Genomic DNA, 16,544 nt, shown 5'->3' with positions numbered 1-16,544 from the left:
CAACGTGGTTTCTCAGTGAGGGTGCACAGCCAGGCTTGGGGAATTGAATGTAGAACCTAAAGTAAAAGAGCATATTAGTGGCAGTGGACCCAAAAGACAATAATGAGTGAGGGCCAGATGAGGAATGATTAGTGAAACAAAAGGAAAGCAAAAGTTGAAAAGAGCACAGGCCAACGACAAATAAAGAGAGGGTGTGACAAGACTGTTGAGCAATAGAAAAACAGAGAAACACATGCAGAGATCAAAGAAGTGATCGACACAAACCAAATGACAGCTATATTTAGACAGTTGGGATGTAACATTTGAAAGGGGAAGCAGAAGGGAGGGCAAGCCTACTGAGAAAACAAAGAATGAGAATGACTTAGAAACACATACAGAGATATTAGAGTCATTTTCAACTTTATACCTGGGTGCTAACCTGGCAAGGCAGATTGCCCGACCTTTGTAGAACATGAACAAGATTCATTCCATTGGTTCCGATTAAACAAAAAAACTTGGTCTGGTTCTACAACAGGTTAGCGAGCTTCTCTCTCAAAGGCAGCAAAGTTAACAATTATGTCAGTGCCTCAATGCCACAGGCTGGGATTTTCTGTGCCTGCTGGCGTCGGGCATGTTTGTTGGCGTGAGCAGACAATATGGCGTGATCAGTTTCACGATGGCGTGAAACCAGTTTGCAATTGTCCGCTCAGCCCGCTGGTGGCAGGCTGCATTTTCCACCGTTGGGTGTCGGGAACCCCATTGTAATACATCTGTATATCATTTTTAGGCCAGTCCACTGAAATCGTGTCTCCCCCACCCCCACCACCTCACCCTGCTGGATCGTCCTTCCACGTTGGCCGGAAAACACGCCGACGTGTTTCACAACAGCACATAAAAGGCGTGCACTTGGTGGGCTGCACTGTGAGGGGAACTCAGCCAGGAGTGCAGAGTAACATTGTGCAGCGCTTGTGAGGGTTGCATGTTGAACTTCAAGCTTGAGGGGCATTTCAGGGGGGTTAAGGGCAGCCCTGCAGTTGAATATAGCGCACAAGCATTCGGGGTGGGGGGAGTAGGGTCAGTGAGAGAAGCAGCCACGCATTTGGGACACCTTGTATAAAATGACCTCTGCAACTGAGACCGTTCAGGAGCAGCCATTGATATGATTGGAGTCGGGCCTCTAGCTTATCTGCCCACTCAAGAAATGCAGAGGCAGCAAAGTGCCATCAAGTGCTCCAAAGCTTTTCACACCAACCCCCGCCCCCCGGCACAGACTGCAAAGTCATGAGCATTTTAGTGGATTGCAGAACAGTTGGCCGACTGGGCACATTGTACAATCTCCACTCTAAAGCTGGTCATGGAGCAGTCACTGCTGGATGCGCTCACAGCCCCTTGCAATGTCAGCATCCCCCATGGTTCAAGCTAACAGTGGTGCCTTGCAGTGCGGGTTAGGAGAATGCCTGTGCCTGAGCTGAGAGCACAGCATGCAGTCCAATGGGCAAGGCTGCCGCCAATCGGTCAGGTGGAGTGGGGTGGAGGTGGTGGGGTTTCGGGCAGCCATGCAGCGCATTAAACTCTGGCCATCCAAGTGGTAGCCGGAACTCTTCAGGAATTGTTAAGAGGCCTTCACACTTAACCAGGGCAGTTCTTAGTACGCTCATACTAACGCACCTATCTCTCTCTTTCATCCTGCAGGAGGAATATATCAGGATCATGAAGCCTGGTGAACTAGTTGTATGCCTCATGGCCTACAGAGAATGAAGATGACAGAGGAGAGAGCGACTGAGGCTTCTGGCTGCGCAGAGGCAGGAGCAGCAACCTCAGGAAGAAGGGGTGGCTGGAGCTCCCGCACACGCCGCCAAAGAGCCACAGCGAGTCATCACTGGTCAGCACCTAGTGACACCCACGATCTATAGACGTTGCCTTTCATTTCTGCAGATGACCAAGAACTAGTGTCGCTGAAGACTGTGCATGTCTAGGGAACTGGTTGGTCACATCTGCCACCTACTGTAGGATTTGGTGCCATGGAGACATGGAGGGCATTCACTGCCAGTGGCCATGAAAGTGACCACAGTGCTCAATTTCTACACCATTGGCTCCTTTCAGGGGTCCACAGGTGATCTCTGTGGGACCTCACAAGCCTCCACCCACAAATGCATCCATGAGGTCATGGATGCCATCTTCTCTAGGGCACTCAACTTTGTGCATTTTGCCCAGGACCAGGGCAGCTAGAATGCAGGAGCGACTGGGTTTGCCCAGATCTCAGATTTTCCATAGGTTCAAGGTGTGATCGACTGGTGCAAGGGGTTCCACTCACTGAATGTGCAGTTGGTGTGCAACCACCAGAAACGTACCTTGCAGGTGTGCACACGGTTTCTAGTGAGTGTGCACAATGCCTACATCCTCAGTCAATCGCGGATCCCTGAAGCCTTCCAGGGTCCACAGAAGCTGCAGGGATGGCTCCTCAGGGGCAAGGGCTAGCTGCAGAGGCTGTGGCTGAAGCCACTCCATGCAGAGGCCTCAGACTGCAGCAGAGCAACAGTATAACGAGGCTCATGCTGCAGCTCGCAGCTTGGTGGAGCAAACCATCGGGATGCTGAAGATGAGGTTCTGGTACCTGGACCGGTCTGGTGGAGCCATGCAATACAGTCCACAGAGGGTGTCACACATCGTCGTCTGCTGCCCCCTTTACAACCTGACGCTGCAACGGGGAGGGGAGCTGGCTGAGGAGGAGATGGGAGAACTACACGTCTCCTCCGATGAGGAGGACAACAACAGCGACGAGGATGAGGAGGTCTTCGAAGGCGACGATGATGGGGTTGAGGCCCTCGCACTGGCCAGACGAGGCAGGCGCGCTCGGGAGGCCCTCATAGCTGCCAGATTTGTGGAGGATGATGCCGACATGCAGTGAGGTGACACCATAGATCCACACATTGTATCTGTAAACGTTTGACTCCAGTCTGTCTGATGGCAGCGTGAACACCCTCTGTGAGAATGCTCCTGCCATTGAGATGCAGTGGAGGCCCTAATAGTCACTCGATTGCAGGAGGATGAGGGGCAAATTGGCTGTGGTAGATTAGGAAACTTCATTAAAAGGTATGATGATAGACAGGCAATGGTTAGCATTTAAATAATTAATACATGGTTTGCAACAAAAATACATTCCTTTGAGGCACAAAAGCCCAGCTGGAAGGGTGATTCAGCCATGGCTAACAAGAGAAGTTGAAGATTGTATTAGATCATAGGAAGAGGCTTATAAAGTTGTAAAAAATAGGGTTGAGATCATTTTAGAATTCAGCAATGGAGAACCAAGAAACAGATAAAGAAAGAAAGTAGAAAATAACAGTAAACTAATGGGAAACATAAAAATGGACTGTAAAACTTCCGCAAGTATGTATAAAAGGAAAAGATTAACAAAGACCATCACAAATCCATCACAAATAGAGACAAGAGAATTTATAATGGGGAATTAAGGAAATGGCAGAGAAACTAAACAAATACAATGGGCAGCATATCATGAAGGGTTGGACGGATCCCGCTGTAACATGAAGAGGACATGTCTTAAAATTTGTTTTTTGTCTTTGTTAAAATTTTTAAAAATTCACACTGATCTCCCTGAGGCAGCTCCGTGCCTCAGCGAGGTTTCTGTGCTCTTTTGTGTGCACGCGTGAAAGAGCGCAGGCCCCGACTCAGCCTACATCCCCCCACCCACAAAGGGAGCTCAGCTCTTCCAGGTGTGCGTCACGCTGGGTGGGCCCTAATTGGCTCGCCCATGCAAAATGGCAGCAATCGGCTGCGCACCCACCTGCGCCTGCTCTCGCCCAACTCCCCCGATGGGGAGAAAATTCTCCCCATAGTATCTAACATTAGATGTGATTTTGCGATTGGACAACATTTGCTAAACAGTCCTGGTTGTGCTAAGAATTACATTGAAAACCAATTTAAGATTATCAGTCCAGCTCACAGTGTGGCTCACTTACGCATGCTAGAGGCTACACATATTCACACGCAGATCCCTGCCCTTGCAGACAAAAGGAGTATGTCCACAGATTGTTCTTTTCAACTAAACAAAAGTTTGGGTGACAACCATTCCCTGGTTCATTCCCCATGGCAATGCCTTGACCAATCAGAATCGACCTGCCTGGTTTGAATTTTAACTAAAGCTTGGCAGTTAACTGTTGCCTGGTTCTCTATGACAACAACTCTATTAATCGAATTCCACTTGCCAACAAATCAGCACTCTCTACTCATGCGGTATAAATTGTTGTTCCCTTTACTATTGGTATTCTTGTAAAAATTCCTGATAAGTACAAGACGAAAAGCTTCAACAGCATGGCTCTTTTTTCAGCAATGTAATGAGTCATAAATACAAGGTTAAGGTTATAGCTTTGGTGAAAGCAATCCTGCTTATCAATTGTCCTGCTCAAGTAACCCAAGAACAGAAATTTGTTTAGGAAAAGCAATTACGTATCGGTCTCTGGTATGTCAGTCACCAGCAGGTGTCATAAACAATTGGCATGTCGGAGACAATTGAAACCCTTGCAGCTTATCTTGCCCCAGTGGATTAAGTGATGATGCCCATATCACCATATTGATTTGATTTACCACAATTAATGCTATGAGAAAAAATAATCAGCGATGGTGCAAAATATGTATTGTTTCTCTGTGCACAAAATGAAATGGATGAATCTGCCTAACCTCTGGAGTTTTTGCATCAACCATCTCCTGTGTAGACATGATCTTAACTCAGGCCATTCTTACTTCTTTCCAGTGAATGAAATCCAAGAGAAGGTGACTGATTTGAGGCATTTCCAATCACTGAAGATCTTTCCAAATTTTATGGCAACATCTACATATCCCCCAAGATTCAGCTTCTTGGGGATTTGTAAACCTCCAAATGCACTGCATGCTTTGATAAAACCAGGTCATTCACAAGAATGCAGCGAGAAAGGACATTCAGTCAATCAAACTTTCCCCTAACACCGTCCATGTACAATCTCTCATATCATCCATCTTACCCGTTTATTTAATCCTCTGTGGCAAAGATTTGCAAATATCTATACATTTTCCAGAAATATCTAGTTCTGCATGGAGAAAATAAATGGGTTCAAGTGGCGGTAGCCCTTTCCACTGAGGGGGCCCCCTGGGGGGCAAAGGGTGCCTGAATAGGAGGGATTCCCCACCCCTCCACGAGCCCTCAACCAGACCACCAGGGTATGTGCGGCAGTGGGAGGAGACCCTTAAGTTGACAATTAATTTGCCACTGAAGGACTTCCTCATCCGAAGGGTAAGCAGGCCACCTGACACCTACCTAGCTGCTGGTAAAATACCAGCGGATAGGCAATGTGTACAGCGCTCCCTGCCATCCCAGCAGGTTTTACATCCCCTGTCTTCCAGCTTGCTCCCCAGGGGGGCTTAAAATTACAGTCAATGGTTGCTCCCCTAATGTTAATGATAGTAAATGACAGTGCAGTGTGCAACTTGAGTTTGGTTGGAAAATCAGTGCTTGGAAAACCTAGTTTGTTATGATCTGTAATAGTGTTAATGTACACCTTCTCGAGGATAGTTGCTGAAGTTCATTGGTGTTTTTAGAGACTAGTGTTTTAAACCTTGCTGAAATGTATAAAGTAAGGTTAACCTACATTTTTACCACCTGCATCCAGACGAGCGGGAACTGGCTGGTAAAATTACTGGTATTCAATATATTCCCCACATATGTTTTCAAAAAAATGTTTTACAAATGCAAGTTGGATCTGTCCCAAGGTGTGGCTGCTATAGGGCAAAATAAAGGTAACTTAATAAAATAAAATTGACTTCAACAGAAATTGTGAAATTGTTGATTTTTTTTTTTTGTTTAGTTTTCACTTTTGAGACCTATCTTTTACTTGCCTCAAAATGTGTTGAATCGCTTCAGCCAGAAACAAGGGAAAAATGTTCTCTCTTTCGTTCGCAGAGCGCAAGAGGAAACATCTGCAAGTCAGTAAAGTGAGATATTTATGGAAAAACATGAAAGGTGGTCACGAACAGGCGAGATACGAAGATATAAAGTTGATGGAGTCTAATAAATCATGGAAGGTGGCTAGCTTGAAGGAAATCAACAAGAGATCCAACAGTGGAAGCTTAGGGAAAATGGCTTTCTTTCATTACTTGGAAAGAGTGGAAACTATGAGAAATTTCTGGGAAGAAAAAACCAGCGAGCCAGATGGCAACACTGAGGACGATGAGGTAAGTTTTATTTCTGAATGCAAACCTCAGCTCCCATTTGCAGATAGAACCCAAGGCAATGCAAGATTAATTAAAGAAGTCTGTACATTGCCTCTAAGAATTAATTGCACTAAACACAACCTGAGACACCTGTGATGCACTTTGCTCACAGGAAAGTTATTTTTTTTAAATGCTCACCTTGTATGCACGCATTGCCAATATTTTGCAACTTGTTAGACTTGTGCATTAATTAATACAAATGAAATGCCATAGAAAATTAGTCCCTGGGTGGATTTGATAATAGAATGTTAAAATCCTGTTAGAGTTACGGTCAGGGCCATACACTGTAAATTAAATCCTTCAGGGCTTCATAATATCAATCCTTTGTACTATAAATGGAAGAAATTGCTTTTTATAAATCCCCATTCATAACCTCAGGCATCCCAAAGTGAATGAAGTACTTCATGAAGGATAATGATTGTTGGAATGCAGCCAATTTGTACACAGCAAGGTCCCCAAAAACAGCAGTAAAATAAATGACCAGGGAATCGGTTTTGGCACTGTTGTTTGAGGGATAAATATTGGCGAGGATCTTGGGATAACTCATTTGACCTTCAGTGTCATAGGATCTTTTACATCCAACTAAGAAAGCAGATGCGGCCTCGCCTTAATGTCTTATCTTAGACAGTATAGAACTCCCTTGGTACTGCACAGAAATATCAGCCTGGATTGTTATGCTCAAGTATTGAAATGGTAGTGGAGTCTATAACCTTATAATTTAGAGGCAAGAGCGTTTCTGCGAAGAATTAAGGAGCTTGATGGAGAATGGGGTCCTTGCCTTTTTTGTGCCATTTGTGATTGTAACTATCTGGGCGTGTACTTGTTTTTTCAAAATGTAGATGAGTTTCAGTAGTTCAGCTGGGTTCCTAAGGTTCCATGTCGGGCAGCAGTCCAACGCTGTGAGAGCCCTCTGTGTGCAGCTGGTTCTCGCAATGCTTCCCTGATCCAGCCAAACCCAATGGATACTGGCAAGTTGTCCTAACCTTAGAAAATGTGCTTCCCAAGTATTCTTCACTGTGTCGATGAGTCCAATGGGCTGATTTATTCCCCTGGTAATACAGCGTAACAAAACTGTCCGATATAGCATATTGAAGTCACTTGGTGAGATACAGGAGTTGCATGTAAATGTTGTGCAAACTTGCCTGCACAACCCTGTACTGTCCAAGCCATCAAATTGTTGCTGAGTTCTGGAGGAATGGTAGCTGCGCACTGCAGGTAAATATAGACCGGAATTTTCAGCTCAGTGAGCGAAGGCAGGGCCTACCCACTGAGGCGTAAAATGACGCGGGGTGACGTCGGGCGTGCGTCCTTATGACACCACGCGACATTTAGATTTTCAGTTCAGCGGAAGCGCAGCTGACCGAACTGTCAAAGGCCTATTGAGGCCATTTAAAAACGAATTAAACCAATAAACTGAGCCCAAGCGGCCTTCACATTTTTCATGGAACCTCATCCACAGGCGGGATGAGGTTCCATGAAGCATTTACAAATTGAATAAGAATTTTCATTAATGTTCCTTGACATGTCCCAGCTCATGTGACACTGTCACATGACGGGACATGTCTTAAAATATTTTCTTTTCTTTATTTAAACTTTTAAACCTTAAACTAATCTCCCTGAGGTACCTCTGCGCCTCAGGGAGATTTCTGCGCTCTCCTGCGCGCATGTGTGAAAGAGCGCAGGCCCTGACTCAAGGAACCCCGCCCACACAGGGAGCGCTCAGCGCTTCCGGGCGCGCGTCACATTGGGCAGGGCTTAATTGGCCTGCCCACATAAAATGGCGGCACGGACCCGATCGGGGGCGCCAATTGGGTTCGCGGCCACTCCCACCCATCCCCACACAACAACCCCCCCCCCAATGGGGGGAAAATTCTCCCCATAATGATCGCACCCCCACTGCTACCAATTTAGAGAGGCACCTTTTTTATTTTGTTAAATACATGCACAATAACTACAGCTGGCAGTTTTTCGTTCCCTAATGGGTCAAGAGTCTATTTTCGAGAAGCAATTTAACTTGATGTTTACAGTTTGAGGCAGACTGTCTTTATCCCAACAGTGGGAATGCTGTGTTGATGCGACACTATTGCAACATTGTGGTTTCAAATGCTCCACAGTTCAATCTCAGCTGGAGATCTAGCATCAAAAGTAAGAGTAACTCCACTTACCGTCACTTGTTGTTGATTTTACAGGCCACAGATACAAGAACTACAAAATGTATAGCAAAATGTTTGCAGAATATTGCTTCTGCATATGATCAAAGCTCTGATAAAAGAGGAGATTAACTGCGTTGTGCACATTTATTGATTTGAATACTTTACAGTTGAGGTAGATGAATGAGGTCAACGAACCTGATCCAATCAATTTGTTTTGCTATTCAAGAGGAGTTCATATAGGTGAAGCCAGGATTACAGATAAAGAGGTTAATAATATGAAAACCAGCCACATAAAGTGACTGGAACAGGCCAAAGGTTGAGTATTCTGCACTGGGTGGCTCATTTCCTGACTCCTCAAAATCTCTCTTGTGTCGACAAGGCACAAGTCAGAAGTGTGAGGGAATACTCTTGCCTGGATGAGGGCAGCTGCAACAACACTCAAGAAGCCCAACACCGCAGAAGACAAGGCAGTCCAATTGATTTGCAGTCCAACCACTGCCATAAACACTCACTCTGTTGACCACAGGTGCGCTGTGGCTGTAGTATGTACTGCCTACAAGATGCACTGCAGGAACTCACTGTCTTCTTCAACAACACATTCCATACCCGTGACCACCAGCACCTAGAAGGATAGTGGTAGCAGGTGCATGGAAACACCATCACCTCCATTATAACAGGCTTTATAACTGAGTTTTAAAGGGGAAAGAGATTGATCCTTAAAGTGAGAAGGTAGGTCAGTGAGGAAGATCAATCGAATAGAGACAAGGTCATTGCAGTACTGTTGTTTTCTGTTCCTATGCCGCTATGAGGTAGTTAAAGATAAATAGACTTTAGATCATGGTAAAATATGTGAATTTGTTACTCTTAACTTTGGTTATCGACCTTGGCTCTGTGGTTGCACTCAGTAGGTTCAAACCTTACTCCAGACACATAATCAAGGCTAAAATTTCAATGTAATACTGAATGCATAGGTCTTTTGGATGTGATATTAAACCAAAGCCCAATTTCAGATGGATATAAAAGATTCCATGGTACTGTTCAAAGAGGAGAATTTCACCAGTGTCCAAGGCAGCATTTATAACTCAACCAACATTGCTAAAACAGATTATCCAGTAATTTGTCTCATTTTGGGTTGATTTCATTTTGCTGTATGCAAATTAGCTACCATGTTTCTCTACATGACAATAATTTCTACACTTTAAAGTACGTCATTGGCTGTAAAGCACTTTAAAATGTCCTGAGTTTGCGTAAAATGCTGTATGAATGTAAGTTTTTCATAGCTGTAACATATTAGATCATTTAGTAGCATAATAATCCCAGCATTTGGGTTTTAACATGCGTCAACATAAGGAACATCTTACTGGATCTAGGCTTCACACCCTGGTTGCTTTGGGTGTCTTCATCACTGTCGCTAGAGAGACTTCTCACTGCCTTGCATTGTTCTGTAAGTCTTCTCAATGTGAGACTTCTACTTTCCCATTACTTCCCAGAGGTTTTGTTTCCAGTTGTTGGTAACATCGGGGTAGGTATTTGAAAGGGTGTTCATCAACACTGGATGTTCAAGTTAGATTTGCTGAGAAGCTGTTCAGTTACGATGAAATGATGCTCCATTGCTGTTTCTGACTCATTAAGGTCTTGAAGTGTCCACATTTCCCATATTGTGGGCTTTTACAACCTAGTTCTTTTGGGTATTGCTGTGCCACGTTCCTGTAAATATTTTAGATTTTTTTCCTGCAACATCTTTAGTTCTTTTTTTGAGGTCCTGCAACTCAGTTGGTTGCATCCCTGCCTCTGAACTGGAAGGCCCTGGGTACAATGTCCCCACTCCAGGACTCGACGGCCACAGAAGGGGTTGTCATGATGTGGTTCATCAGGTTGTTATTCAGCCTGCAAATCCTTCCAACACTCCACATCATTCTCCAGAGGGAGAAAAGGGTATGAAGATATGTGAACAGCGAATGGTTTTGTTTGTCAGCTTGGTTTGCCTGATGCACACTGTTCCACAACTGCCTGAATGGCCTCTGGTTATGCCTGTCCAGTAGATTTTAGGTGGTGCTGAGTTAGTTCAAATTGTGAGGCGGTCAAGAACATGGGGGGGGATATGAGGAAAGAAAGCAGCAATGTCAACTGTGAAGGTAAGGGGTTGCTCTGTACTTGCTTCTCTGCACTTGATCGTTTGACTGTGCAACACTAAACAGGAAGTCAGAGAATGGTGACTGAAAGGGAACTGCCATTTGTTTCTGTGCCACTAATTTAACATGAGCTTTGACCAAATCAAGTCAATTCAGAAACATGGAACATGGGCTTGCAGCGCCACATCCGGACTATTTAAATTGCATTTGAATCCAGCAGAGGGAGCAAAGCATGGGGCTTAATTACGATCAGTGGACAAGAAATTGGCTGAGATATGATTAGCAATAAACTGCAGATAATGGGCAGAATTTTCTGGCTGACGTGCGGGTGGTGGAGTCTGCACGTCAGTGCTTAAAATGTCGTGCAAGCGTCCTGACGTCAGCGCGCGGCTTCGCAATATTTCGGTCTGCGGGCGCTCTCAGCAGTGGGGCGTTCGCCCGCCATTAATTAAAGGCCTCGTTAAGGCCCTTAACTTGACAATTTTCCTGGATTTTGAGGGGCCCGTGTGAACTTCAGGTCGGCGCATGGGCCCAACGGGCATGCGGGTAGGAGATTTTTTAAGAAAACTCATGCAATGTCGGGATATGTGGACTCCGAGGGGTTGTTCATGTTTCCCATGAAGTTTTAATTGCCGAAAGTGTTTAAAAGTTGCCTGTGTGATTGTTAGCAGTTCTCATCGATTTCCAAGAGCTTCTTGTGCACTTTGAAACCAGTCTGCAGACAGTAATCTTTCTCGGGCCTGCAGCTTTCCAGAGGCCTCCATTTAGCCTGGGGGTATGGGTTCTGACATCTCCACTGGAGGCAGCTCCAATGAGGGGGAAGGGAGAGATAGAATAAGGAGGAGCCCAGGACTGGACAATCAGCCTCCAGGGGAGCCACCTTTGGGAGGCCAGGCGCAGGCACAAGGGGCACAAGGGGCCAAGAGGTTGTCCAAGGTGCAAGGGGCCACAGAAGATGCCACTATCCTGCTGCCAGGCTATACAGGCGGCGAAGCAGCTACCTCAATATGACTGATGTGCAGTGCCGGAGGAGGCTCCGACTCTCAACGGAGACAGTCAACTATATCTGTCAGATGATTGGCCCTGAGATCTCCCCTAACTGTGTGGGAGGACACCCCATGTCAGCGGCTCTGAAGCTCACAGTTGCCCTCCACTTCTATGCCTCTGGCTTCTTCCAGGGCTCGGTGGGTGATCTTTGTGGTGTCTCCCAATCAGCTGTCCACACTTGTGTCAAGCAGGTTACAGACGCTCTGTTCAGACGGGTATCCACCTTCATCCACTTCCACTGCGACCAGACAAGTCAGACACAGCGAGCCAGAGGCTTTGCGGCCATTGCTGGCTTCCCCCGTGTCCAGGGTGCTATAGACTGTACACATGTGGCCATCAAGGCGCCAGCAGGTGAGCCCGGTGTCTTCGTCAACAGGAAGGGCTTCCACTCCATGGACGTGCAGATAGTGTGTGATCACAGGATGCTGATTCTACAAGTCTGTGCAAGGTACCCAGGCAGCTCCCATGACGCCTACATCCTCAGACACTCCCAGGTGCCGGGGCTCTTCATTGCTCCGGCTCGGCTGGATGGATGGCTGCTGGGTGACAAGGGCTATCCCCTCAGAAGGTGGCTCATGACGTCTCTCTGCCATCTAAGAACAGAAGCTGAGCAGCGGTACAATAGGAGCCAGGGCACCACAAGGGCTGTGGTGGAGAGAGTCATCAGTCTTCTCAAGATGCACTTCCGTTGCCTGGACCGCTCAGGGGGCGCACTCCAGTACCCCCCAGATCGTGTCTCGGTGATAGTGGTTGCATGCTGCCCTCTGCACAATCTTGTGCTGGAAAGGGGGGATGCAGTTGACGATGAAGACCTTGACGCTCTGGATGAGGCTGCACATGATGAATCCAGCAGTGCCTCAGAGGATGAGGAAGCACAGGGCGATGATGAGGGACAGCACGCTGACCCGCTACTACACCAAGGAGGCAGGGACACCCGGGACACTTTAATCCAAAGAACCTTCAGCTAGTTCCACACACATGGATCAGCAGGAGCAGCATTGCCTGGCGCTTCCACACGTGGCACTTAGGTGCTACATCTTCCACCTCATCAGCTGCAACTAAGGGCTTAGTACAGAAACATCAATGTTCACTCAAACACTCAGGAAAAAGAAAAATGCACCACCAACAAAACACCCTCAGCCATGGTTACAAAGGTGGACTTTACTTTGTCCAAAAGAAAAGCACACACCACTTGTTAGCGATCACAAAAATTTGGGTCCCTATTCTAAGGCCGACACAAAATCACCAGTGACGTACCCGTGGAGTGCCTAAGGTGCCTTATGCTTACGTTTCCGGGTGCTGCGTCTAGGTGCCGCCCCATCGCTCGGAGTAGCTTGTGAGACAGCCTGCTGACTCTGCTGTCCTATTGAGCTCGATGACCTTGGCGGGTATCCTCTGGCCCGTGGAGCCTGTGATGGCTCCGCCTGGAAGGGAGTGGCCAGTTCCTGAACTGGCACCTCCCCAGTTGCCGCAGCCTCAACAGAAGAAACGTTAACTGGCAGAGGGGCGGAGGAGCTGCTGCCCTCATCTGGAGCACCATGAGAGGAGCTCGCAGCGACGACAGGCAGCTGCTGTGCCAACGTGAGGTCCATTTCAACCTCCCTGCTCACCACAGAAGCATGGGCACCGAGTGCCAGCGCTTGGTGTCCACAACATCTCCCACATTGGGAATGACCACCTGTGGCCAGAACCACTGTGAGGGTTTGCAGGTCAGAGCGTATCCCAATCATATTTTGATCCATTTGGTGGAAGCCCCTCTCTATGGGAGTTGCCAATCTCTCATTGAAGGAAGCCTGAAGCTCTGCCCTGAGGGCGGAATCTTCATGTGCACTCTACCTGGACTCCTCCATCGCACAGAACAACTGAACCACTCCCTCATGCAACCCTGCCAGATGCAAATGCACTTCCTGCCATCTGTCCTGCAGCTACTGCATTGGGGACAACTCCAGAGACACGTCGTCAGTGCCGGACTCAGCATGTGCCTCGTCCCCTGCAGCCCTCTGGCTGCTGGCGCCATCGGTACTCTCTGCCCCTACCATCTCCTCCAGCGATCGTGATGTGCCCTCTCCACTGTGACCCGGGACACTAGCCGACGGTAAAGTCCTCACCGAGGTGTGTGTGTCTGCGCTGGTGCCTGGCTGGCTGAAATGATGTGCCGCAAGTTGCACTTGTTGGCCCTCAGGTGTGGAGGGGGGGTGCCGCGGGGTCGAGGTGCGGGTCACTCTGGTGGTGATGCTGAAATTAACAACAAGGACAGTGCATCAGTTAGCGTACAGTCAGTTCAACCTTTCATCCCTTTCCCCCCCAGCCTCATAAGTCACTCACCCTTCAAGACCCTTAGGAGAAGAACATTGGTGAGGTGGAAAGAGTCAAGATGAGCCCCAACCATTAAACACACATGCAGACAGGCTGATCAGATGGCCTCAGGAATGCCACATGGCATGTTATGAACCACTGGGGTAGGGAGAGTGCAGGGGTACCTGACCTGGATGCATTGTGGCCTGGATAGTTGCGGGGCTAAAGAAACATCACAAACACTTGCGACATTTGCCTTCCAACACAGGAGATTGAGAGGTCACATTATTGGCCTTCATTCCTTAAGGAGGGGCATAGACCGGGTGGGCAGAAGGTAACATTTCCCCTTGGCGCAGGAATGAGTAATGTGGTGGCATTCATCTAAGTTGAGTGCCATGAGGTTCACAGCTGAGGTGCTGAGGACCTTTTGGACAAAGTAATGTGGGGCTCACTGGCTGAAAGGGTGCAGGAGGTCCCAAACCCCCTCAGATGAAATAAGTCTTTGGCTGTGCAGCCCCCAGCTGCCCTGGCCTCCTGCCTCCTGCCCAGCTCCATGGCCTGTTCTTCAAAGGCTCTGAGGTGCTGGAGGAGGGCGCGCCCACCTCCAGTCCTCTGGCGCGCCCACCTCCAGTCCTCTGGCGCTCCCGGGCATTGTGGTGAGTTTTTGCCTGCAAAACAGAGAAGAGGATTTATTGGGGCTGATCGCTCATGTACTCTGCACGCGCACACCGCACCCCAACCACAGTGGCCCATCTGAGGCCTCCAGCGGCTCCTGTCCACACTACTGGTGATCAGTCCCCAGAAGATAGTACGGCTGGTCCCAACCCCTTCCCCCAATGGCCACCTTGGACACATTCGGTGTCCATCACTTTGAATAGCACACGGATCTTAGCGCCCATGGCAAGGAGACACAACTAGGTGCGGCGTTGATGCCAGTAGATGGCACTTGCCCCTTGATGTACCCCTTGCACCATCTCATTACCATCAATATGACATGTGTTGGAGTTCTGAGTACGTGTCGTGTCGCCTCCCCTGCAGGTTGCCCCCAAACTACTCAAAGGCCACAAAGACCAACATATGCTGCGGGGAGAACCCTTCTTCTCCTCAACCACTGAGGCTGATGTAAGCATTGTCAGTAACCATTTGCCCTCCCAGCGCGTGACAGATGCCCTATGCAGTAACGACAGCAAGACATGGTTGGGGGGTCAAAGGCTAAGGCTGCCTTCTGGGTCAAATGGCCAAGACCGACATGGTACTCACCCTTCCAGAGCGCAGCAAATCATTGAATCGTTTCCTGCACTGGGTGCCAGTGCGCTGCACATCATCATGGGCACTTACAGCATCGCCCACCTCCTCCCACGCCTGGCTGGTGACATGGGGGGCGCTCCTCCTCCCATCCTCCGGATACAGAAGGTCCGACAGATAGACACCTCTTGCAGGAGGACAGCAAGGCAGGCATCGGAAAATCGGGGGGTCACAGTGGCCCCCCCGCTGGCCTCTCCTGCAGCCTGCCCCCCTCCTCCTGCTCATGCTGCTGTCCAATCGATCCTCCCTCCCTCTGTCCCCGAGTGGCCATGGTGCACTGCCTCAAGCAGGCTGCCTGGCCACTCTTTATACAGGCTGCTGGCTCCCCATTGGAACCGGCAGTCTGAGGCCGCCCACCTCCACGACTATTTTCCCGTTCTCCACGGGAGTCACTTACCCGCTGGGCGCCCGCAGAAAATGGCGGCGCGGCCGGTTTCTCCAGCGGCAATTGGCTGCCTGACCGACAAATGGAAAATTCTGGCCAATGTCTTGCTGGCCATAATGATGCTGATTATTGGCAGCAATCACTGTATCAATGGTGAGGGTAGTGAGCAGGCATGGCGTTAGGACTGTTAAACCCTGCAATATTACTCCAATCCAGTCAGTTGCCTTGACAGAACCAGTGAAAGGACACCCGCTCAATGATATTACTTTACCCTTGATAACTTTGGCAACCTGTTTTTAAAAAAATTACTTTCTGCAAACATATGTTGTGGATTTGACACCAGATTAAGAAGGCAATATTTGTATTGTTTTCTATTAAAATGTGAGGGCCACAAACTGAGCTTATACTGCATATTGAGAAAACTTCAAAACTGGTCGAAAAAGCAAAGGAGACTGACGATGAATAATAGAATGATTCAGAATATTTTCGAGGCATTCTTGGGCTTAGGTAGTTATATTGCCACTTTATCTATGCCCCGGAGGTGATAGTGTCATGCACGACCCCAAACTGTCAATAAAGAACCGAATGTCCTTTAGGAGCTATGTAACATTAAAATCATACAAAGAATTCCCAGAGAGTTTTTTTTTCATTTGAATTTTAAGTTTTTTTTTCCGTAATGTTTGCAGCTATAATCTGATCAGCATGAGCCTGAAAATATGTGAGAATGCCCCCTTGAGGTTGTCTCATTCCACTGATCAATTTATCCGCTGTCTTAAATTGCACTTATATCCCAACTCAACACAAGTCTACGTCAGATTAATATCAACATTTAGCGTAGCTAGCTCAAATTTGTTACCCTCTATAACCTAAGCATGGTGACCCTAAATTTCCTGTGACCCGCCATGCCCTTTGAAAGTATGGCAAGACACGTATTTTACCTGCTGACAGCCTGTGTCCCTGATCTCTGCTCATTTCCTGGGGTTAGGG

At 47.8% G+C, this 16,544-nt stretch overlaps 1 protein-coding gene across 4 annotated transcripts in view; it reads left to right on the top strand.

Annotated features, from left to right (window-relative positions):
* mylk4b (myosin light chain kinase family, member 4b) overlaps positions 1–16,544 on the top strand; it is a 196,517-nt gene that overhangs the window by 57,515 nt on the left and 122,458 nt on the right. For all 4 annotated transcript variants that reach the window (XM_078539494.1, XM_078539495.1, XM_078539496.1 and 1 more), the window contains exon 2: positions 5,930–6,201. In XM_078539494.1, coding sequence (XP_078395620.1) covers positions 5,983–6,201 — 219 coding nt within the window. In that variant the 5' untranslated portion in view covers positions 5,930–5,982. The remainder of the gene's footprint in view (positions 1–5,929; positions 6,202–16,544) is intronic.

This window comes from Cetorhinus maximus, chromosome 3, assembly GCF_964194155.1.
Source record: "Cetorhinus maximus chromosome 3, sCetMax3.hap1.1, whole genome shotgun sequence".
NCBI classification, from domain to species: domain Eukaryota; kingdom Metazoa; phylum Chordata; class Chondrichthyes; order Lamniformes; family Cetorhinidae; genus Cetorhinus; species Cetorhinus maximus.
Note: the sequence above shows the minus strand (reverse complement) of the source record. Positions and strands in the feature narration are given on the sequence as shown.